Source organism: Octopus sinensis, linkage group LG1 (assembly GCF_006345805.1).
Source record: "Octopus sinensis linkage group LG1, ASM634580v1, whole genome shotgun sequence".
NCBI lineage: Eukaryota > Metazoa > Mollusca > Cephalopoda > Octopoda > Octopodidae > Octopus > Octopus sinensis.
In genome coordinates this window covers 114,947,003-114,971,242 of record NC_042997.1, presented here as the reverse complement: position 1 = coordinate 114,971,242, position 24,240 = coordinate 114,947,003, and the positions used below count along the sequence as shown (strand labels likewise).

General features: G+C 37.7%; 1 protein-coding gene and 1 long non-coding RNA gene across 3 annotated transcripts in view; one reads left to right on the top strand and one right to left on the bottom strand.

The window, feature by feature from the left end:
- Nucleotides 1-473: 473 nt before the first annotated feature.
- LOC118764005 lies at nt 474-23,673 on the top strand. Its single transcript, XR_004999782.1, has 2 exons — nt 474-1,018; nt 23,630-23,673. It is a non-coding gene; the product is annotated as an uncharacterized LOC118764005 (long non-coding RNA).
- Nucleotides 2,206-24,240, bottom strand: part of LOC115212987 (E3 ubiquitin-protein ligase ZNRF2) — a 113,387-nt gene continuing 91,352 nt past the window's right edge. For both annotated transcript variants that reach the window (XM_036504177.1, XM_029781857.2), the window contains one exon: nt 2,206-3,444. In XM_036504177.1, the coding sequence (XP_036360070.1) occupies nt 3,387-3,444 (58 nt within the window). In that variant the 3' untranslated portion in view covers nt 2,206-3,386. The remainder of the gene's footprint in view (nt 3,445-24,240) is intronic.

Genomic DNA, 24,240 nt, shown 5'->3' with positions numbered 1-24,240 from the left:
TGTTTCCGATGAAGAGCTCCGCTCAAAACGTTAAACCCTCCTTTCCTGAGCGTCCAATAATACTATATTTGTTTCACGTCCTCGCGTTGTTGTGTTTTTTGTGCTTTCTTGTTTGGATTAACTATACATACATACATACATACATACATACATACACACACACACACATGTCTGTGCCCCCCACTACTGCTTGACAACCAGTGCTGGTGTGTTTACATCCCCATAACTTAGCGGTTTTGCAAAAGAAACCAATAGAGTACATACCAGGCTTAAAAAAGGGGCCCCGATTCATTTGACTAAAATCCCTCAAGGCAGTGCCCCAGCATGACCACAGTCTAATGACTGAAACAAAATAAAACGTAACCTGGGAGGAATCTTCAAAAGGTCAGGGGCAGGGGAAAGACAACTAGACAAATAGTAAAATAGTTATGTTTATTTGTTATGAAACCTTTACAATAGCTCTGGTGCCATTCTTAGCCAGAACTTCTGTTCTACAATATGTGGACAGAAAATGGTTAGACAAGAATCGGTTTCCAATACCCAAAGTGCCAATTTAATTTTTTTTTTCTTATATATCTGCAATATGCAGATTGAAAGAAGAAGGAAAAGAAAGTTTAAAAAAAAAGAAAGAAAAATAGGGAAAAAAAAAGGAGAGATTGAGTGGTCCTAAGAACCAAAAGTATCTAACAAATACATATCAAATTAAATGAACCTATATGAACATTTGGTCTGGAATAGAACTTAGCCATTCTATCCAACTTCAGCAGCAGCAGCAAGCAACTTGTTTACAACAATGTGTAGGAAACTTCACAATGCTCAGCTTTTGTGGAAGTAGAAGAATATATAACAAATAAATAAAGTTTTAACTAAATTTCAGCTAGAATATTATGACAGGAGAATTTGCAGTTATAACCTAAGGTTAAAATGTGATATTTTCAACATATCGTTGTGTGTTTGTGTGTGTGAACACATATATTTCAGGGAACCATCCTTCACACACACACATATATATATGTATGTATGCATCAAAATAAGCAACAAGGATATCCAAGGTAGTGTAGTACAATTGTTTCATGCTACTTCATTTTATTAAACACTGTAAGTATTACATCAGTTTTAAAATGTCGAGCAATCTTTTTTAAATAAACGGACAATTGTCCGTTTAATTAAAAAATTCTGTATGTAGCTGAAGATTGCTCGACATTTTAAAAATGATCTAATACTTACAGTGTTTAATAAAATGAAGTAGCATGAAACAATTGTACTACACTGCCTTGGATATCCTTGTTGCTTATTTTGATTATAATCACCCCATTTGATTTATATGGATAATACCATACAAAATTCTGGTGCCTTTAACTTAAGTGCCTTTAACTTAAGTACCATATTCATCTGAACTTATATATATATGTATATATATAATTATGCATACATATTACACACACAGGACAGCTACGGCTACATAGTCAATTTCTCACTGAGCCATGCGTGCCTACTTTGTGGGTTATCACTGATAGATTACTTACTGTCATGGGTCGTAGTCTGAATTGACTAGAACAACTCACCACCACCAACACCATCATCATCATCAATAACACACAATCTTTGAAAAAGTACAAAAACATCAAAGTGCTTTACGGAAATACTTAAGCGTATGTAAGTATTCCTACGAGGAACTCATTAGTCTGATACAGAAATTAAAATAAATAGATAAATAAATAATAATAATAATAATCATTAATTAGGTGATCATTCAGGTATTTGAGTTTTAATTTGATTTGGGGAAATCTTTAAAAAAAAAATAAAGGAAAAAATCCCCCAAAAAATGATGAAGTTAAAGCTAAAAGAAATCAAAGTTGGATGTGAAAAGCAACAATTTAAGTCCTTCACAAATCCAACTTTGATGCTGCTGGTTTGCAAGGATCGCCTCTAAATATCTCGAAAAAGAGGGACGTTTTGTCGAAGCACTAGACATCATTCATTAAGTTACATTAACGGATTCTAAAACTGAAGATATTTCATTTCATTTAATGCATGGAGAGAGAAATCATAACACTAAGCCCTTAGTCGAGAGATATCTTTATACTGAACGTTTGCAAGTATAAGACTTTTTGTGTTTTCGTTTTGCATTTTTTTTTATACTTAACAAGGCAAATTAATTAAGTACAATATTTAACTAGTCTAAGTTTCTTCTATCTATAAATATTGTTTAACATTCATCTGAACTATTGGTTAAAATATGCTTTAGTTTTTTTTGTTTTTTGTTGGTTTTTTTTTTTTCTTCTTTTGCACTAACAGAATCCAAAACGTTATGAAGCCCTGCCAATATAAGAATCAACATCACAATAGACTTTTTAACTTCGTAAGAACCATTGGCATAGTTATCTACAAACATATAAAGGATATATCTGAATGCATACAAGTCCTGCAAAACAAAACAAAAAATAATAATAATAATTATAATGCTGATGATAGTAATAATAATAATGATAATAATAATAATATTAATAAAAGGCTGGGCAGAGAGAACATCAATTTCTTTCTAAATTTACATGATCCAACTGATGAGATTCATCAGTGTGCGAACATGTAAAACCAATCATTAGAAGTGACATAAGAAAAACCAGCTGTTTCGGAGCTGGACTGCAGATCGACCATAGAATGACACAGCTCACAGAAAAATTCAATAAGTAACAAAGAACACTTTTACATTCCATGGTCATAGTCAGCATATATATTCACATACAAAAATAGCACTTATTTCAGCAAATATTTTGACGACAATCTCCCGTTTGCAAGCATTATATTCATAGAAAAGTTTTATTGATATTTGAAATAATTGTCCATAAATACAGCAATATGATGATCTACTGGATCACCAGACACAGAATTCAGCTGAAAGGCCACCAATGTTTGCTCTGCCATGGTAGCCTTTAGCCGTCTTCCATTTCAACTTCTTCCTCACAGCCCAAAGTTCACCCATCTTTAAAAAAAAAAAGTTTGAGTGAACACACATAGTTCACAACCATCAGTTGGTTGAACAGAAGAAAAAAAAATACATTTTTCTCTATTTTTTTTCCCTTTTTTTCTTTTTTTTTTTTTTTTTTTGCATATTTCAGTAGATGCAGTTATTTATATTCAAAAATGTTTACAAATTCTCATAGTTGTAATAATCTGCTTCTACCAATATTTCAATCAAGCACATATCACTACTGCAGAAAGCCCCATGGCAGATGTCCTGTTTGGCAGTCCAGCAATCAATTTTTCTCTTCTTTCTTAACCAACCCATTACATCAAAACCCACAACCCTTGCCCCCATTTCTTTTCTTTACCCAAGAACATCATGGCTTCAGTAAAAAATGTCCATACAGTCTCCAATAAAGTTCTCAATCAGAGGGGTGCTCTGGGCAGGAACGATTCACTTCAAACCACCTATCAATGCACCTGATAAAAAAACAGACAAACAAAAGCAAATAAATATAATTACATATTTTAAACAAAACTAATGGCAATTACTTTATATACTTGTTAGATAATAAAACAACATCTTTCAGAATCGAAGTATAACCATTAGGGGTCAAGAGGGTAGAACTGTCAGGCTGTTAATTTTGAGCAAGAAAGAAAAAAAAAAAAAGCTGTTCTATTCAAAAAACACTTTCAGTTACTTTACCTCTTTTTCTTTTAATTATCAAATATTCTCCAATGTATCTTAACCCTTTCATTATTTTGAGATGCTCTGTGTTTCTTTCAATTACTTTAAATTCAACAAAGAATTTAGTAAAATAATTTAGTAATCATTCAGCTAGTGTTAGGAACATAAATTGTGACTAAGGCTTGGTGGAAGATTTTAATTCAAAACATGAAAACAAGACATTTGTACTACAGAGCCAGAGGCAGTTTTAGCTAGGTTGCTAATGAAAGGGTTAAGAATTGTTTCTCAATAATATATTTAAACTCTTTTGTTACCGTATTTCTGTTGAGATGCTCTGTGTTTCTTTCAATTAATTTTGAATATAACAAAGAATTTAGTAAAATAACTTAGCTATCATTCAGCTAGTGTCAGGAACATAAATTGTGACTAAGGTTTGATGAAAAACTTTCATTCGAAACTTATGAAAACAAGACATTTGTATTACAGAGCCAGAACTGGTTTCAGCCAGGTTGGTAACAAAAGGGTTAATGTAAATATATTCTACTATAAACGTAGTATAGATATTCTTTATCAATCTCATAAAAATAGCTGACATATTTAGTGTAGCAGAAATTGCAAGCTTTGTCTCTACAAGATCAAAATGAAAATGGAGACAACCCTACAAAGCAGCCATCCTCAGAATGAAGGACAGCAGATTACACATAACATCGACATCATCTTCACCTTTTAATGCTGCTTTCCGTACTGGCATGAGTAAAACACTTTGAAAAGAGCTGGTGGGCTAGAGGACTGCACAAGGCTCCATTGTTTATTTGGATGTGGCTGGATGCCCTTCCTAACACCCAACCACTTTACAGAATGTGCTTTTTACATGGTACTGCTCAACTGAGAAAGGGAGTAGCATCAAGGGAGGTGGCTTTGTGCCAGGTGATGAGAGATTAAAGTATGACAGAGAGACAGGAACAGGGGTTTTGCCATAGAGGAAGTAGAGCAGATACATGGCAACCCCAGTTGGGAAAAAGAGAGAAGCAGAGAGTCAAGATGTCATATATATACATATAAAGCATTGGTGCTGGTGCTACATAAAAAGCACCCAATACATGGTAAAGTGGTTGGGATTAGAAAGGGCACCTAACTGTAGAACCCATGCTAAAATAGACAATGAACCTGGTATGGTTCCTGGCCTTGCTAAAGCCTGTCAAACTGTCCAACTCATGCCAGCATGGAAAACAGATGTTAAATGATGATGATTATATATATATATATATATATAAAATTTACGCAACAGTTTACGTAGATCTATAAAAAGATGATAGCAGAAATTAGAGCTGTTCTGTAAAACAGAATCCATCAGAGGGTGGGTGTGTAGGTAGGTAGATAGATAGATAAATTAAAAACAAGGACAAAAGCTTATGATAGAAAACTATTCTCCAATTTGATGTGCTTCTTTGGTGTCCCATGCTGTCAAAAATGATGGCTAATTGTAGTATTTTATAATATATAAATAAGGATGAGATAGAATATGGATGGTAATTCAAATTAATACACTTGTCAATGTTATCTAGTGGTTGTCTTTTGAGATGTGACATTGATCAGCTTTTGTTATTGAAAGAATGCTAGTTCACAGATACAAACATTCACATACTTCCCTTGTACACATACACACATATACGCACACAAAGTTGAAACGCTGTTTGATTTTTCTTTTCAGTGTTGAATATTCACCATCCCACTTCCATTGCATACACACACAAACATTCACACGCCTCCCTTTTACATACACACACATATACTCACACAGTTGAAACGCTGTTTTATTATTTTTCCCTTCACCACAGAAGTTCCATCATCCCACTACCAAGTTTGCAATCACCCCCTTCCTTTCTCATTCATATGCTGTGACGGAGAAAAACACAAGAGTATTATTATTATTATAGTAGATAAGGTGGTGAGCTGGCTGAAATGTTAGCACATGAAACAGAAGAATTTTTGTCCAAGTTTACATTCTGTTTTCAAATGTCACCAAGCCTCGAATTCTTTTGGGGTTGATAAAATAAAGTACCCAGTTGCAAACTAGGATCAAAGGTAGTGGCTGGCCCCCTTCCCCAAAATTTCTTGTGCCTACACAGAATGGATATTTGTAACAAGAAACACTTTCAATGCTTTTAGACATAACCAAATTGCTGAATTGCCATTGGAGAAAACGGTGAAGATCGTCACAGATTGAAAAGAGTAGATGTGTTTACAACTGCTACAGCCTTTAGTAAGGCACAAATTATTGGATTTAAGGGAATAAAGATTAATAATAATAATAATAATAATAATAATAGGGTTCTGTTAGTTAAATAGGAAAGCGAGAGAAGATCATCGAATATAAGAGAGATAGTGTGGAATTGGGGGAAGACGGGGAGGTAGAGACTGAGAAAGGTACAGCTGTCACATGAACAAATATATATATATATATATATATATATATTATAATCATTAATCGAAATAAATTACAGCCATAACTCACAGAAAACAAGTTTGACCAGATTGCTCTTCTACATTTTGCCAAAGATTTTTGTTAAGATCAAACAGAGTAGATTTAGCAGTCTTGCTATAGTTACATAAAGCTGAAGACTATCTCTCAGTCACATGGGAAATTGTTGGCCAACAGATCTAAGTTTATACTCTAGGATGGGATGTGGCTGCTACTTACATTCTGTGTGAGAAAATTATGCATAGCTTCATTCAGAAGCATGTACGTCATATGTGTATTGAGTGGGTGTATATGGAAATGTGGTCTGATAGAATATAAGAGAGAGAGAGAGAGAGAGTGAGTGTGTGTGTGTGTGTGTGCCTGCACATGAAAATACAAAGATGAGTATGCATGCCTAGGTATGCCGAGGTGAGTGAGTGTTAGGGTGCACATGTGACAGTGTGTGTTGTATGAATGGGAAAGAAAATCTGCATGCTTCCAAAAGAAGTTTACGTTCACATTACATCAATGAGTGATAAATGTTAGTTATATGACAGCTATAATACGTCACTCATCATTATTATTATTATTATTACCACCATTATTAAGGCAGCAAAATGGTGGTATCATTAGCATGCCAGACAATATGCTTCATGGTATTCCATCTTTCTTCACATTCTGAGTTCAAATCCCGAGGTCGATTTTTGCCTTTCGTCCTTTCAGCGTCAATGAAATAAAGTACCAGTCAAGTACTGAGGTCATTGTAATCAACTACCCCAACACCCCCACCCTATCAAATTTCAGGCCTTGTGCCTATAGTAAAAAGGATTAACTAACATTTTAAAGCTGATTTCAGTAGGATGAACCTCAGAAAGGAAATGACAAAGGCATGCATAGAAAAGCATATCTTTTACTTTGGCCATGCTGGAGCACAGCCTTGAAGAATTTTTAGTCAAATGAATCAGCCCCAGTACTTTTTTTCTTTAAGGCCTGGTACTTACTCTATCAAACTAATGATGGGGACATAAACAAACCAACATACACACACAGAGCTTCTTTCACTTTCTGTCTGCTAAATTCACTCAGAAGACTTTGGTTGGCTTGAGGCTATAGTAGACACTTGTCCAAGGCATCACACAATGGGATTGAACCTAGAACCATGTGGTTGGGAAGCAAGCTTCTTACCACACAGATATGCCTGTGGATAAGTTCAACCCAAGGTGATCAATTATTACTGTTGCTATTATCTCACTTCTTAAGTGGTCCCTAACTGCACCGCAAAAAACAAAAAACCCTTCAATCTTTCATTATCTACAACTCTACCCCAACTTATAGCAGTTTCTTTCCAAGTTTAGTGACATCCAATAATGTTTAAGCAGAGCCAGATCCAAACAAGAGGTCCTTCATTCATGGAAAATTGAGAAAGTAATGTCCTCAACATTAACAAAGTCTTCCACCTTGTCCAGCAGAAGAGCAACCCCCAAAATTTTCCCATCGATGGGTACCACCCATTTCTCATCTTTTACATTCTGTTTTTTTTGTTTGCCTGCTCCATCGCAAGATGATGTTAACAGGACACTCCAGCAATTACTTACACTCTACAAAGCTCAGGTGAGGTCCACAATGGAGTATTGCTCTCACATCTGAAACAGCACTGCAGTAGTAACACTCACAGACATTTGCAATCACATACAGAAACGGTTCACCCAAGTCATCATCATCATTTAACACGCGTTTTCCAATGCTTGCATGCCTTTGCATGATTTCTACAGTTGGTAGCCCTTTCTAATGCCAATCATTTTATAGAGTGTACGAGGTGCTTTGCTTTTCATGTAAACCTCTCAGTTGTGCTCTCCAGCTTCTAGGCCACAAGAGTGCCGTCTCCTTTGTTTTTCTTTCTACCACTACTGTAATGACCTCTCCTTCTCAAAGCTGGCTGGGCTCAGGTATTCATCTCTCCTACTCCCATCACCCTTGTTGTGCCCCAACCCAGGCCTCAATCACTACACTCAGTTATTTCCCAGGACTCAATCTCTGCTCAAGATTTCTTTACAAGTGTTAACATTCAATGGTTCAAGGAGAACCTTAACGGCAGCATTCACAGTGGTCATGAAAGATTTGCGATGGCCAGGAGCACTACCCCTTCATTCTGATCCAGTGAGTTAAATACATAATATAAAAACAAAAAATTGTATAAAATCTGTTGCTTTTCCAGGTTTGATTATGTCTGCCACTGTAAGGAGTGCATTCTGACCCTTTAGCATTCCAACTACTCAGTCAAATGTAATGTCTGTCTATTTGCTTTGTTTAGAATTAATCATGCATTATCTCATAGCTTTGACATTTCAATGATGTGACTGTGTACTTTTAGAATGACATTGTAGGGTAGGTGTGAGAGGTTGGATCTGGCTGGCTTGAACATACAAGTCGCAGAATACTTGAACCTGATACGGCCGATTTAAAGTCCACCCATTTCAATGAAGGTGACACCAGGCTTTCCCTCCCTCATGTGTGTGAACAGCCATGCTACACAGCAGTGAAATATGAACTGTGACTGCAGAGGACATGCGTAGGCTTGAAAAAAATGAAGCTAGTATGCATTGCTGGATGTGTAATGTCAGTGTGCATATACGACAGAGTAAGTGCCCTGAGAGAAAAACTGGACATAAGAAGCATCAGATGTGGTGTGCAAGAGAGACAACTGTGCTGGTATGGACATTTGTGTTGCATACAGATGAAGACAGCTGTGTGAAGAAGTGTCACACCCTAACAGTGGAGGGAAGCTGTGGAAGAGGTAGACCCAGGAAGACCTGGGATGAGGTGGTGAAGCACAACCTTCAAACATTGGACTTCACAGAGGTAATGGCAAATGACAAAGACTTTTGGAGATATACTGTACTTGAGAAGACCCAGAAAGCTAAATGAGATCATAGCCATGGCCTATGCCAGTGTTGCATAACCAGCCCATTTATGAGTACCCTTCAATCGTCGGTGCCACTGGCCTGGGGAGCCAGTCAGGTAGCACTCAGCATGGAAAATAGACAGTAAATAATGATGTTGATGATGATGATAGATGTAAGTGAAGCAGTGCTGTTAAGAGGTTTGTTTCTCAACAATATAGTTTTGGAATCAGTTCCACTACATGGCACGATGGACTGACCAAAGCCTTGTGAGTGGATTTGGTAGGTGGAAACAAAGAAAATCATTGTGTGTGTGTGTGTCTTAATAATTATAATGCATAATAGTTGTGAATGAGTGCCACGATCGAGCAGTGTCAGTCATTTCTAGTGGTTTTCAAAAATATGTTTGGCCACAGGGAGATATTACCTTACTAGGAAACAGGCGAGGGTTGGTGACAGTAAGGTCATCCAGCCAAAGAAAGTCTACCTCGATAAACTCCATCCAACACATGCAAACATTGAAAATTGGGTGTTAAAACAAAGATGATGATGATAACCAAGTCATAAGCACTATAACATATAGCAAAAATAGAGAATAACGATAATGACCTGTCTTATTTATAAAATGCAAACCAATAAATAAATAAATAAATAAAATAAAATTTAGCCAGACTTCATGAACCTTGATGACCTTTCAAGGCGAACCATGCATCTAAAATATATCACAGATTGCACCCCAACATCCAAGCTTCCTTCAGTAGGACCAGAAAATACTTCAGCTCTGCACAGTTGTTGATTGTTTACAAAATAAACATATACCAACATGTCTGAACACAGCTCATAAGTTTAGGATAATGTAGTTGCCACACACACGCACACACACACACATTCTAGACAACACTAAAATAAATAATATAAAAAAAGGTCAACAGACTGATTCTCACAAACCTTTACTAAACAAACTACAACCACTATCTTACTATATTCTCCTCCTCCTCTCACCATTTCTTTCTTCTAGAAAGTACATCAATGGTTCCTGCTCTGTTTAGTAGGCTGTGATCCAAATGATGCTTCAGCCTGTCCCTTTCCCATAGACATTACCTCCAAGACCCAGAACAAAACATTCTCCTCAAAACCATTTTGCGAAGGCTTAGCCTAGTGGTTAGGGTGTTGCACTCATGACTGCAAGATTGTAGTTTCAATTCCCAGACTGACTGATGCATTGTGGTCTTGAGCAAAAACACTATACTTTACATTGCCCCAGTCCACTCGGCTGCAAGTGAGTAAACCCTGCAACAGACTGGCATCCCATTCAGGGAGAATGGTGTTATTTCAATCACTTAAAAAATACAAGGAAACTGGGTAGCCAGCCCTACAAATTGTAGGACTTGGGACAGTAATGTCCAGGGATTGAGTATAGTCTTGATAAAGTTTCCTTCTCCCCTATTCATATTTTCATTACAAATACTGAAACTCGTGGTGAAACATCAACAGTATTGAACCCCACAAGAAGGACCTGCAATGATCCATAACCATTGTCACCTTTCCTTGGAAGTTACTGATAACATACATTACTAGCAATCCCAGTGGAGGCATGTGGCCTAGTGGTTAAAGCAGCGGACTCACGGTTGGGTTCGAATCTCAGACCGAGCAATGCGTGTGTTTACAAGTGAAACACCTAAGATCCTCCTGGCTCCGGCAGAAGGTAATGGCCAACTTCTGCTGACTCTTTTGCCACAACTTTCTTTCACTCTTTCCCCCTGCATCTAGCAGCTCACCTGCGATGGACCGGTGTCCCATCCAGGTGGGGAACCTATATGCCAATAAAAGGTGGCGAGCTGGCAGAAATGTTAGCACGCCGGGCAAAATGCTTAGCGGTATTTCGTCTGCTGCTACATTCTGAGTTCAAATTCCGCTGAGGTCAACTTTGCCTTTCATCCTTTCGGGGTCAATTAACTAAGTACCAATTACGCACTGGGGTCGATATAATCGACTTAATCCGTTTGTCTGTCCTTGTTTGTCCCCTCTGTGTGTAGCCCCTTGTGGGCAGTAAAGAAATAGGTATTTTGTCTGCCGTTACACTCTGAGTTCAAATTCCGCCGAGGCCGACTTTGCCTTTCATCTTTTCAGGGTCAATTAAATAAGTACCAGTTATGCACTGAGATCGATGTAATCAACTTAATCCCTTTGTTTGTCCCCTCTGTGATTAGCCCCTGTGGGCAATAAAGAAATATATATGCCAATGAAACCAGCCCTTATGAACCATGCATGGCTTGAGAAGGAACAAACAACACCAAGCAATCCTATAGAAATTCCAGGATTATTTTGAAAACAGTATGGTAGTTGGAAGTTAACAGAGGACCAAGAAATATATCATTTCTTTTGAAATGGTAGATTCTTTAGATGGCATAAAAATCCATATAAGAAGAACTGAATGTGCAGTCTTAGGGAGATAACATTTCTGAAAGCAATCTTCCTTGTTATACACTCAACACGTCTTCCATCTTCAGAGTAAGTTATTTATATCAAGAAATAATCTAGGGAATAAAACCAAAGACATAAGCTATAATTTTCTGCAACTACATGGCCAAAGCTTTCACAAATCTTAATATACAACATTTCAGCATGCTAAGACTTTACTTTTTACACATCAGAGAAAAGTTCATGACTAGACTTGAACTCACATTCTCAGTGTATGAAATATAATAGCAGCTCCATTGAGCTGTTGATTCTAAATAAAAATATTAGTAATATAGGTACAGATATAGCTGTATGGTTAAGCAATTTGCTTTCTAACTCTGCCATTCTGGATTCTCCCCACTATATAGCACCTTGGACAACTGTTGTCTTCTATAATACCGAGATGGCTAATGTCCAAAGTGAAATTTGTTAGAAAGAAATACTATGGAAGTCCATTGTGTGTGTGTGTGAGAGAGAGATCCAGGTGAATCTGTGTTTATGGTTATGCCACTTAAAACCAGTGATGTTGTTGATGTACCATAACATAGTGGTTTAACAAACACACATTCATCGTTGTTTAATGTCCGCTTTCCCTGGCATGGGTTGGATGGTTTGACCGAGAAATAGTAAGCTGGGAGGCTGCAACAGGCTCCAAGAGTGTAGTCAGTGCTTTTTATGTGCCACTGGCACAGGAGCCAGTCAGGCAACACTGGCATTAGCCATGCTCAAATGGTGCTTTTTACATGCTACCAGCACAGGTGCCAATGGCATCAGCTACAAAAGCAATTAATGGGATCAATGTGCTGCCCCTGCATGGTCACAATCCAACAATCTGCAAAAGCTTAAATGAATGAAAAACATACATATCCCACAATTTTTAAATATTTACCAGTGTTACAAATAATAAACATGTTATAAGTGTTGAGTCGCTATTACATTTCCTCTGATTTCATTATTGTAAATTGAATGCCTTCAATTCAGAGACATGCCACCTGGGTAGGCAAGGTAGGCAGTGCCTACCCCAAATAAAATATGCACCTAATTCAATAAAATTATGAAGGTTACTCTGCATAAAATACAAAATATTTTATTTCTTTACAGATTAAGTAGGTATAATTCGTCCCTGCTCTTCAATCTCAGTATTAAAGCTAGGCATAGTAATGGTGTAGTACAGTGTGCTGTGTACATTCCTACAGCGTTTTCTTTATGCGCTATAAAGGCAGAAGTAAATCTGTCTACAACTCAGTCACATGCCTGCATTTTACTTACTGTTTTGTGTGTTTTACTACACAAACATCACCAACTGCCTACCCTGAGTAATTACTGATGGCATGTGCCTGCTTGGAGTGTGGCATGAAAGGTAGGTAGGTAGGTAGATACATCATCACCACAATCATCAAACTGATTTCCATGCTGGCATGGGTTGGATAATTCAACAGTTCTTTTCTACTCTAGGCACAAGGCCCGAAATGTTTGGGGAGGGGACCAGTCGATTAGATTGACCCCAGTGTGCAACTGGTACTTAATTTATCGACCCTGGAAGGATGAAAGGCAAAGTCAACTTTGGTGATTTTGAACTCAGAAAAGCATTTCGCCCGGCGTGCTAACATTTCTGCCAGCTCGCTGCCTTCAATAGGGGTTGGTGAACCACAGAACTACACCTTGCTCCACTGTCTGCCTTAGAATGGTTTCTATCACTAGTCAATTGTACAGCCATGATGGGTTTGGAGTATTTTGCAACAGTGTTGAAGCAACTATTTCACTTCAAAAGTGAGAAGTAGGACAGTTTCTCTATAAAATTAGCCAAGCAAAGTATAACATGTCACACCCAGAGCCATGATATCCACAATGGCAACAAATTTTTGAAAACCCAAGTCATGAATACATTCTATATATACCAACCAACCAACCTCATAACTAGGTTTCTGTGGAAGATATGAAGAGAAATATCAGAATGTCTAAAATTCAATAACTAGAAAAACAAAAATAATGTCTTTGTTCTTTTGATATATTAGCTTCACAGAGTGGGGTGGGGACAAGACATTTGACAGAAAATTGGGAGATTTTTATATAAAAGAAAATGAACAAAAAGTATTTGTAGTAAAACTTAACACCCTGTGAATGAAATACAGTTAAATTCATTGATATATATATATATATATGTATATATATATATATATATATAAAGGGAAAAAAATGTGGGTTAACACTTTTATATAATCAAGTTTTACAACTGGTATATTCCTAGTAACTTACAATACAATTCTGATCCTTTTGTTACTAGGACTACACCTGGTTCTATGGTTGAGTTTGCAATGAAAGGAACATGTGATGAACCAAGAACTTCATCTTGTAAACAAGCAAGGTTTAGGCTCTTCGCAGTTGAGGAAATTATTGATGATATGCTTTAGGAAAAGTTTACACTCACAAAATGAAACTGGTGAAAGTGATGAAGAAAGTAGCAATTCAGTTAAACGGACATGGTCATTAACCCTTTCATTACCAACCCAGTTGAAACCCCTTCTGGCTCTGTGGTACAAATGTCTTGTTTTCATAAGTTTTGAATTAAAATCTTCCACCAAACCTTAGTCACAATTTATGTTCCTAACACTAGCTGAATGATAACGAAGTTATTTTGCTAAATTCTTTGTTATATTTAAAGTAATTGAAAGAAACACAGAGCATCTCAAAATAAAAACAGTAACGAAAGGGTTAAGAGATAAGCCTATTATTGTCATTTTCCTGAATTTTTGGGGGGGATTCTGTCCATTAGTCTGCCTGCAATTGCTATTCTTGAGCTGTATATGCAAATATTAATTTTTTTTTGCTCAGGAACCCAGGTCTGTGAGGGTAAAGTTAGACACAGGGGGGCACCAAGTCTGAGAGGGTTAAAATAATCAAAATTAAGACTTTCCACCAAAATTGCAAGTTAGTCTACATCCCAAACATCAGCTTAATAATGACAAAGTTTACTAAATTTTTCAGAATTTTAAAAATTAACTGAAACAAAGTCAGTATATTTCAACAGAAATATGGGGACAAATAATGGAATTACTAAGTTAATTCTAAACAATTCTATTTCTGTAATTCCAGTCAAGTATTTCAGCGTTCCTAAAATTGAAAATTATTTTTCTGGTTTGTTACAAATTCTTTATCTTGTTGATAAAAATGGCTGTTAAGTAGACAGGTCAGAAACTAGGTTGAAACAAAAGCTTCTTCTTAGATTCATTCTTTTTAACCAATCAATAAATGTCTTCATTGTTGTACAATTCTCGAGTAGCAAAGTTTAGAGTCATTGCAAGCCAACGCAAATCAGTTAACAAGCACCGAGAGAGAGAAAAGAAGAGACGGTTTAGGGCATGTGTGCCTGGATTACTAATTGTAATTCTTGTAACAAAAACAAATGTTTATAATTTCTATTTAAGTTCCAATTGGAATTTGAGAGAACGAACTTTCCTTCTTTTGTTTAGTTTTGCTTTGTTTTAGCTGTTTTGCAGCCAAAATTTACTTTATTTTATTTACTAAGGCAGTTTGTTATAACCAGGAGTCTCAAACAGATAGTTGCAATTCTTGACAGTCAATGACTTAAATGAGTTTTATAAGTGAGCACCAATAAACTAAGAATCTTAATGCTTGTGATTAATAAGGCACACACGTGTGGCTGTGTGGTGATAAGTTTGCTTCCCAATCGCATGGCTCTTGGTTCAGTCCCACCTTGGACAAGTGTCTTCTACTATAGCCCCAGACTGACCAAAGTCTTGCAAGTGGATTTGGTAGACTGAAACTGAAAGAAGCCTGTCATATAGATATATATCAACATCAACCTCTGTGTGTGTGTCACCATCACTTGATAACTGGTGTAGGTGTGTTTATGTCCCTGTAACTTAGCTGTTTGGCAAAAGGGAGAGAGAAATGAGTCAAGTATCAGGTTTTAAAAAAATCTTAGTACTAGGATCAATTTATTTCGCTAAAATACTTCAAGGTGGTGCCCCAGCATGGCCACAGTCCAATGGACAAAACAAGTAAAAGATAAAGCTAGGCCACACATGTTCACACACAACATAATGTACATAAATCTCACCAACTGAGAATGGCAATAACCAACCAGCTAACACACACACACGTGTGTGTGTGTGTGTGTTTGTGTGCGTGCACATGCAATTTAACAACAATGAGGAAATAACTTCCTAGTTATTGTAAAATTTGTCTTAATTACATGTAATTAAACATTAAGAGAGCTAAAACAATGACATTACTTGACAGCAAGGATGGCAATTAAAAAGGAAACAAAACGATCAGCAAAGTACCCTTTGTGGTTGCACAATCTATTAAAAATAGCAGCCAAATTTCACTCATATCACACCCAGCTGGAAGGACACATTGAATATTGCAGCCCTTGATGTTGGTTGTGTCCAAATAAATTTTTTTTTTTTTAAATCGGATGGCCACAGCTGGAATTCATTAAATCTTTAATTTGCCAGTTGAATGTTTCTCAACAGCAACAAATATATAATAAAAAAAAAAGTTAATTTGAACATAAATAAATGAAAATAAGATTATTCTAGAAAAACAATCATCGCTATTTGATTTTAACATTTACTTTTGTTTGTGATAAAATAATAACACAAAGAACGTGTTACTGGTGTCACTTTATGTTGCTTATAATATATTATTTCAGTCATTGGACAGTGGCCATGCTTACAATAGAAGACTATACATCAACATCAAAATGAAATCAAATCACAATCAAATGGAAATTGTAGTTGTGGTCCGTGCCGGTGGCATGTAAAAAGTACCATCCGAACATGGTCAATGCCAGCCCCCTCGCCCGGGCTGGCAGCATGTAAAAGGCACCATCTGAACGTGGCTGATGCTAGCACCACCCTAACTGGCTTCTGTGCCGGTGGCATATAAAAAGCACTATCCAAACGTGGCCAATGCCAGCACTGCCTTGACTGGCTCCTGTGTCGGTGGCATGTAAAAAGCACCATCCAAAAGTGACTGATGCCAGGCCCGCCTGACTAGCTCCTGTGCCAGTAGCACATAAAAAGCACCTACTACACTCTCGGAGTGGTTGGCGTTAGGAAGGGCATCCAGCTGTAGAAAAATTGCCAGATCAGACTGGTGCCTGGTGCAGCCTCCTGGGTTTCCAGACTCCAGTTGAACTGTCCAACCCATGCCAGCATGGAAAGTGGATGATTATGATGATACATCTTTCAGAGGACATTAATAACCTTTAATGCTGGAACCTTGATAAAATGTACTTAAGTACATCCTGGAAAAGGGTTAGTAGTCTTAGACTTTTTAATTTATTACCCCCATATTTATGAGAGTAGTATTTATAATTGTGAGGCTATATAGGGCACAATTTTAAATTTATTTATTTATTTACTACTGGACTATATATTTACGCTTGTACACTCAGCTCGAAACCTTAAAGTAGTTGGTAACAAGAAGGACATTCAGGCAACAAAACAAAAATGGAAAGAAAAAAGGCCCAAATCATGAAAAAACTCCAATGCAATGGACTGAGAATAAAGACTGAAAATGCTACAAGAGGTTGTTGAATATAGAAAATATTGGGAAGAACTATCCACTCCCTCATTTTTACTTTTTCCCCACCTTCTTCCCCATTCCATGTTGGCATAAGCCAGGCAGTTTAACAGGAGCTGGCAAGCTGGAGAGTTGCACTAGGCTCCAATTGTCTATTTTGATATGCTCTCTACAGCTGGATCCCTTCCTAATACCAACCACATTACAGAGTGTACCAGTAGAGAAAAAAAAACAACCTTTACACACAGTAAAGCAGGCACAGAGGTTTGATCTAATCCCCTGGTTGTCAGTTCCTGTCAAACTGTCCAACCCATGTCAACAGATTTTAAGTGATGATAAGCATTGGGCCTCACGGAGGCAAAGTGGCTGAGTTCCTTTCAAGTGTTAGGCCTAGTGGAGGCAATGGCCAAGACCTTTAGCATTATACCGTATTAGAAAAGAAGACCCATCAAGCTGAGCAAAATCGCAGCTGTGGCAGACACTAGGAGTAGATGACATCTAATGATGATGATGAAGACACTCTGTCCAAAATCTGTTGAGGGTTAATTATTAGGAAGGGCATCCAACCATAGAAAGTAAGTCAAAATGAAACATACAAGTGAAATGCTGACCTCTGACCTCTCCAGAACAGGAACTCTGAATAAAATGCAACTCAATCAGTCATGACCCATCTGACCCATGTCAACATGGAAGGGCAAACAGAACAATGATGATGACACAAATGGGTCTCCATCATTTAACAAAGGATTCAGTTGTTTGATCAACTAAGTTACCTGCTTCTGAATTAGCTTGTAACAGGCAGAGTATTCCACAGACACATATAACCTGGATGTAATTTTCAGGTAGAATCAGCCAGGCACCTTTTGAATTCTAAGTACAATCAATCTTATGAGATTCTTTACAGTTTCCGTCTACCCAGTTTCATTCATAGGATGTGGGTCAACTCAAGACTGTAGAAAACGACATTTGGCCAAGATGCCATGCAGTGGGATTGAACCAGGGACATTGTGGTTGCAAAGTGTAATTCGTAACCATTTAGTCATACTGCATCTACAATGATGATGATGGTGATTAAATATTTGGCAGCAGGCAGAGCACCAAGCTATAAAACCCTGACTCAAATAACTGTTTAATATATGGAAGTATGGAGAAGCAGATGTTAAACAAATACAATATACTAATACATGCAAAAAGATACGAGAGAGAGGTGGGGGGAGAGCTAAGCATCATGTAATGGGTGTTGATACAAAGATATGTATAATGTTTAAACTAAACATGAAACTGTTCAATAAGCAAGGACACTATCTGATATTTGAAAATCAATCTTCTTTCCCAATAAATAGATCATAAACCATTAACTGGATATCTCTAAATCAAGCAAGATAAAGACAGATATTTATAGGGTAAATTATTGATATTAACTGGCAATATCTGATGAAAGCTTCATTCAAGATCTTTCTATACCCTGTCTATATTTCAGCTGTTTTACTCCAAAGTTATGTATAAATCCCTTATAGCCAACCAGAGAGTCTCTACATGGTTCTTCAACAGCCAGATATAGCAGCCAAGTTTCCCTCAAAGCGAGCCCAGCTGCAGCAAAGAAGACATTCAGGAGGAAAGTATACCAAGTGACTTCTGACAAAGGTCATCAAAAGCCTGCCAAGAAGTTACAATCAGATGGAACCCCAAAAATCAAGCAGGGTAAATATTATGGTCACCCAGACTCACCATTATCATCCTTTAATGTCCACTTTTCCATGCTTACATGGGTCAGAAAGAATTCATTTAGGCAGATTTTCTACGACCAGAAGCCCTTCCTGGTTTCCAAGCAAGTTAATATTTCCTCATACCCAAACATTTTCTCACATCATCATCTTTTAATGTCCATTGTCCATGCCAGCATGGGTTGGATGATTTGACTAGGCTGGCATGCTGGAAGGCTGTGCCAGGATCCAGTCAGATTTGGCATGGTTTTCTATGGCTGGATGTCCTTCCTAACGCCAACCACTCTGTAATGGGTGCTTTTACGTGCCACCAGCATGAGTGCCATTTGTGTGACACTGATATCTGCCACAACTGTAATTTTGCTCAGCTCAATGGGTCTTCTTCTTAAGCATGACATAATGCCAAAGGTCTTGGTCATTGCCTCCATGAGGCCCAACACTCGAAGGGAGCTCAGCCACTTTGCCCCCATGAAGCCCAAAGCTCAAAAAGAACTCAGAAATGAATTACACTGCTAGTATGGTAGTGACACTCATGCAATGCCACAACAAAGAGACACAGACATACACATATTTGCATATCATCACCATTTAACGTTCATTATCCATGCTAGCATGGGTTGGTTGGTTTGACTGGGCTGGCACACTAGAAAGCTGCACCAGATTCCAGTCTTATTTGGCGTGATTTCTACAGCAGGATGCCCTTCCTAACATTAACCACTCCAAGAGTATAATGGGTGCTTTTACGTGCCAATTTGTGTAACACCAGTATCTGCCATGTCTGCGATTTTACTTGGCTTGATGGGTCTTCTCAAGCACGACATAATGCCAAAGGTCTCGGTCATTGCCTCTGTGAGGCCCAACACTCAAAAGAAACTCAGTATGGTCTTAACCCATTTACATGCTATTACTTGTAGCTTTATCTGCTTCAAGATCCACAGTCTGAGGTAAGAAGCTTGCTTACCAACACATGGTTTTGGGTTCAGTCATACAGCATCATGGTCAAGTGGCTTCTACAATAGTCTCAGGCCAACCAAAGCTTTGTCAGTGGATTTGGTAGATGGAAACTGATTGAAGCCCATCGTGTGTGTGTGCCTGTGTTTGTCACACAACACTGCTTGACAACCAGTGTTGGAGTGTTTACATCCCCATAACTTAGCAGTTCAGCAAAAAAGACCAATAAGTACCAAACTTAAAAAAACATAATAAATAGATACTAGGATTGATTCATTTGACTAAAGATCCCCCAAGGTGGTGCCCCAGCATGGCCACAGTCTAATGACAAACAAGTAAAAAGGTAAAAAGACACACACACAGGCTTCTTTCAGTTTCCGTCTACCAAATCCACTCACAAAGCTTTAGTCGGCCTGAAGCTATAGTAGAAGACACTTGCCCAAGGTGCCACATAGTGGGACTGAACATGGAACCATATGGTTGGTAAGCAGTCTTAATCACAGATAAACTCTCTAATAAAAATTTTGATTGTATCTTGTTTCCTTTTTGTACATTTATTCATATTTATTTATTCATTTTTTTCCTCCCATTCAAGGTGGGATAGTTTTAAGAATATGGAAATTTGCTTATTGTTCGAGAGACTGTTTTCACACCTAGATGGCTTTTCCTACCAGTAACCATTCAACTAAGACAATTTGGAACCTATTGTCAATCAAATTAACTGAGGCAGCAAGCAGATTTCTGTGGCTATTTATAGTTTTATGGTTAAGTATTTATATTGGAAAGAGAAAAGACACAATGTCTATAGAAATGGATGAAAAAAAAAAGGAATGAGAGAGAGGAAGGAAGAAAAAGAAAATGACAGAAAGGGATGAAGAGAGAAAAGAGAAGAGAGAGATAAAGATAGAAGGAGGGAGAGATAGAAGAAGGGGAGACAGAAATTACAGAAAAGGGGGAAAATAAGGGAAAAAAGTAGAGATGGAAAGAGAAAAGATGGAGGGGGAGAGAAAAGGAAAGAAAGAAACAGAAATGAGAAAGGCAGAAGAGAACAAGGACAGAGAAAGAGAAAATAACAGAAAGGGATGAAGAGAGAAAAGACAAGAGGAAAATAAAGAGGGAGGGAGAGAAACAAGAAAAGAGATAGAAGAGACAGAGAAATTAAAGAGGAAAATAAGAGAAAAAGTAAAGATGGAAAGGGAAAGGATAGAAGGAGGGAGAGAGAGGAGGAAAGAAAGAGACAGAAAAGAGAAAGACAGAAGAGAACTAGAGAGAGAGAGAGAGAGAGAGAGAGAGAGAGAGCTGAAAGGTGAGGGACAAAGAAAAAATTGAGAAAGGAGAGAAAAACATTAAAGGTAGGGGGGGAAAAAAAACAAAACTAGGGAAATAGAAAGACAAGAGAAAAAACTGGGGGGAGGGGATGAGTAAGTATGTGTGCGCGTGTATGCATACATGGTCTGCAAGCTGCATTGGATTTCATTGATATTATCTGCAGTCGAGATTTTGATTTAGCATTTAACTGGTTAATGGCATCAAAAATTATAGACATATCACTTACTTTTTTTTAAAATCTTTTAACCTTTGTTTCAGTCATTCGACTGCGGCCATGCTGGGGCAGCACCTTGAGGAATCTTTTAGTCAAATAAATTGACCCCAGTACCTTCTTTTTTCTTTTTCTTTAAAGCCTGGTACTTAATCAATCAGTCTCTTTTGCAAATTGCCAAGAGGACGTAAACACACCAACATCAGTTGTCAAGCGGTGGTAGGGGACAAAAACAAGCACAAACACTCGGTAGCCACTACACACATTTTTTTTTCTCTCCTTGTTTCTTTCTGTGTCCCTTTCTGTAGAAGAGCGTAGGCTTGAAACGTAAATGACCTTTTTCAATTCCTGAGCATTATACTAATACATCTGTTTGTTTTCTACACCACCTGTCTTCGTCTTTTGTGTTTTTCGTGAACTCTCCCTATATATATATATATATATATACACACACACAATTCACTCACAAGGCTCTGGTTGGCATGAGGCTATAGTAAAGACATTTTCCCAAGGTGCTATGCAATGAGACTGAACCCAGAATCATATGGCAGGGAAGCAAGCTTCTCACCACACAGCCACACCTGCACCTGTTATCAATATTTTACACTTTTCTTTCATGCTAGTATAGGTTGGACAGATCTCACAGAATCCCATCACTGATTGCAGTCATTGACATTTGGCAGACAAAGCACCACAGAAAACCAGCCAATATTGTTCTTGTGTATGGCTTACAGCATGGACTGGGTGCATTTTATTGCACCACCAGCATTACAGAAGGTTCTCTGCAGTTCTTATACAGTGTTACTCGCCTACCAAGATGAGTTGTCTGTATTGTAGCATGTGGAGTCCACACAGATACACACACACACACACTTTTATTAAAGCTAAGATCAACAAAACATCTTGTCAGACTCACAATTTTAATAAAAACATGTTTGCACTCAGCCGTTAGCACCAAATATATTAAATTCCAAATGGTTTCAGCCCCAGGATGTGGATGTGTAAAATTGACATTCCTAATACATTAATGTCTTTCAAATAATGTAACAAAAAAGTTATATATATAAAAAAAATACATATTGTGACATATGACATCAATGTAGAAACACATATACCAGCAGCCCACCTTAAGACAGATGAGTGTTGAATGTTTAAGTGGCAACTCTTGCATAACCTTCACATACCATATGGATAAATATTTTAGCTTATCCCATATATAAGCTAATTAACCCTACAAAAATTGGAAATGGTAAAAAATTGTTAATTTATTTTAGGATCATTCATTTAAAAATTATACAAACCATCACTTTACCTTTATAGAATAATAGCTCATCAAGGATGAAGAAGCATTTATGGGCATTTATGATAGAGCAGAGGTTTGTGAGCTAGAAGATGTTTTTGCCTTATTCTCTAAAATGCTTAGGCATTTTAGGTAGCTTCAAAAAGACTTAATACTGTCAGGGTCTTTAGTCCCAATATTAGTCAAAAAGCACTGGTACTAGTGCCACATAGAAAGCATCCAGTAGACTCTGCAAAGTGATAGCTGTTAGGAAGGGCACCCAGGCATGAAAACCATGTCAGAATAGACAATGGAGCCTTGTGCAACTCCCAGCTTTATTAGCTCCTGTCAAACCAACCAACCCATGCCAGCATGGAAAACAGACATTAAATGATAATGATCAATATAAAATCAATTTCCTTCAATGCTTTAGATTATATTGAGCCTAGTTCATATTTAAATCATGCACTTATTGATTTTTCCTTCCTATGTTTGTATCCCATAACTTGCATATCTGCAAGTTACAGGATATAAATATAAACACAAATACATACTACAAGCTTCTGTACAGTTTCCATTTACAAAATTTCACTCAGAATGTACAGGCTGACCCAAGGTCGTAATAAAAGCTATTTGCCGTAAGTTCCACAGTGAGACTGAATCTGAAACTATATAGTTGCAAAGTACACTTAATCATACAGCCATGTGTGTGTGTGTGTGTGTGTGTGTGTGTGTGGAGGCGCAATGGCCCAGTGGTTAGGGTAGAGGACTCACGGTTGTAGGATCACAGTTTCGATTCCCTGAGCCAGCCGTTATGAGTGTTTATTGAGCGAAAACACCTAAAGCTCCATGAGGCTCCAGCAGGGGATGGTGGTGAACCCTGCTGTACTCTTTCACCACGACTTTCTCTCACTCTTTCTTCCTGCTTCTGTTTTACCTGTATTTAAAAGGGCCAGCCTTGTCACACAATGTGTCACGCTGAATCTCCCCGAGAACTATGCGTCTGTGGAGTGCTCATCCACTTGTACATTAATTTCACAAGTAGGCTGTTCTGTCGATCGGATCAACTGGAACCCTCATCGTCACAACCAACGGAGTGCCACAATGAGACATATGTATATATATATATATATATATATATATATATATATAGGCATCTATGTAAGTGGCACATAAAAAGCACCGTTCAAGTGTTGGGCCTCATGGAGGCAATGACACGTGATCAAGACCTTTGGCAACTTACCATGCTTGTGTAAACCTGTCACGCCAAGTGAAATCATAGTTGTGGCTGATGCCGGCGTCAGGTCAATAGCACATCCATTACACTCTCGGAGTGGTTGGCATTAGGAAGGGCATCCAGCCATAGAAACCTTGCCGAATTAGATCGGAACCTGGTGCAGCCCTGTCTTACCAGTTTTCAGTCAAACCATCCAACCCATACCAACATGGAATATGGACGTTAAATGAAGATGATGATATATGCGTGTAGGTTAGTGGTTAGCGTGGAGGACTCCTGATCATAAGATTGTGGTTTCAATTCCTGGACCAGGTTGTGTGTTGTGTCCTTGAGCAAGGCACTTTATTTCATACTGCTCCAGTCCACTCAGCTGGCGAAATGAGCTGTACCTATATTTCAAAGGGGTCAGCCTTGTCACAATCTGTGTGACATTGAATTTCCTAGAGAACTACATTAAAGGAATGTATGTTTGTGGAGTACTCA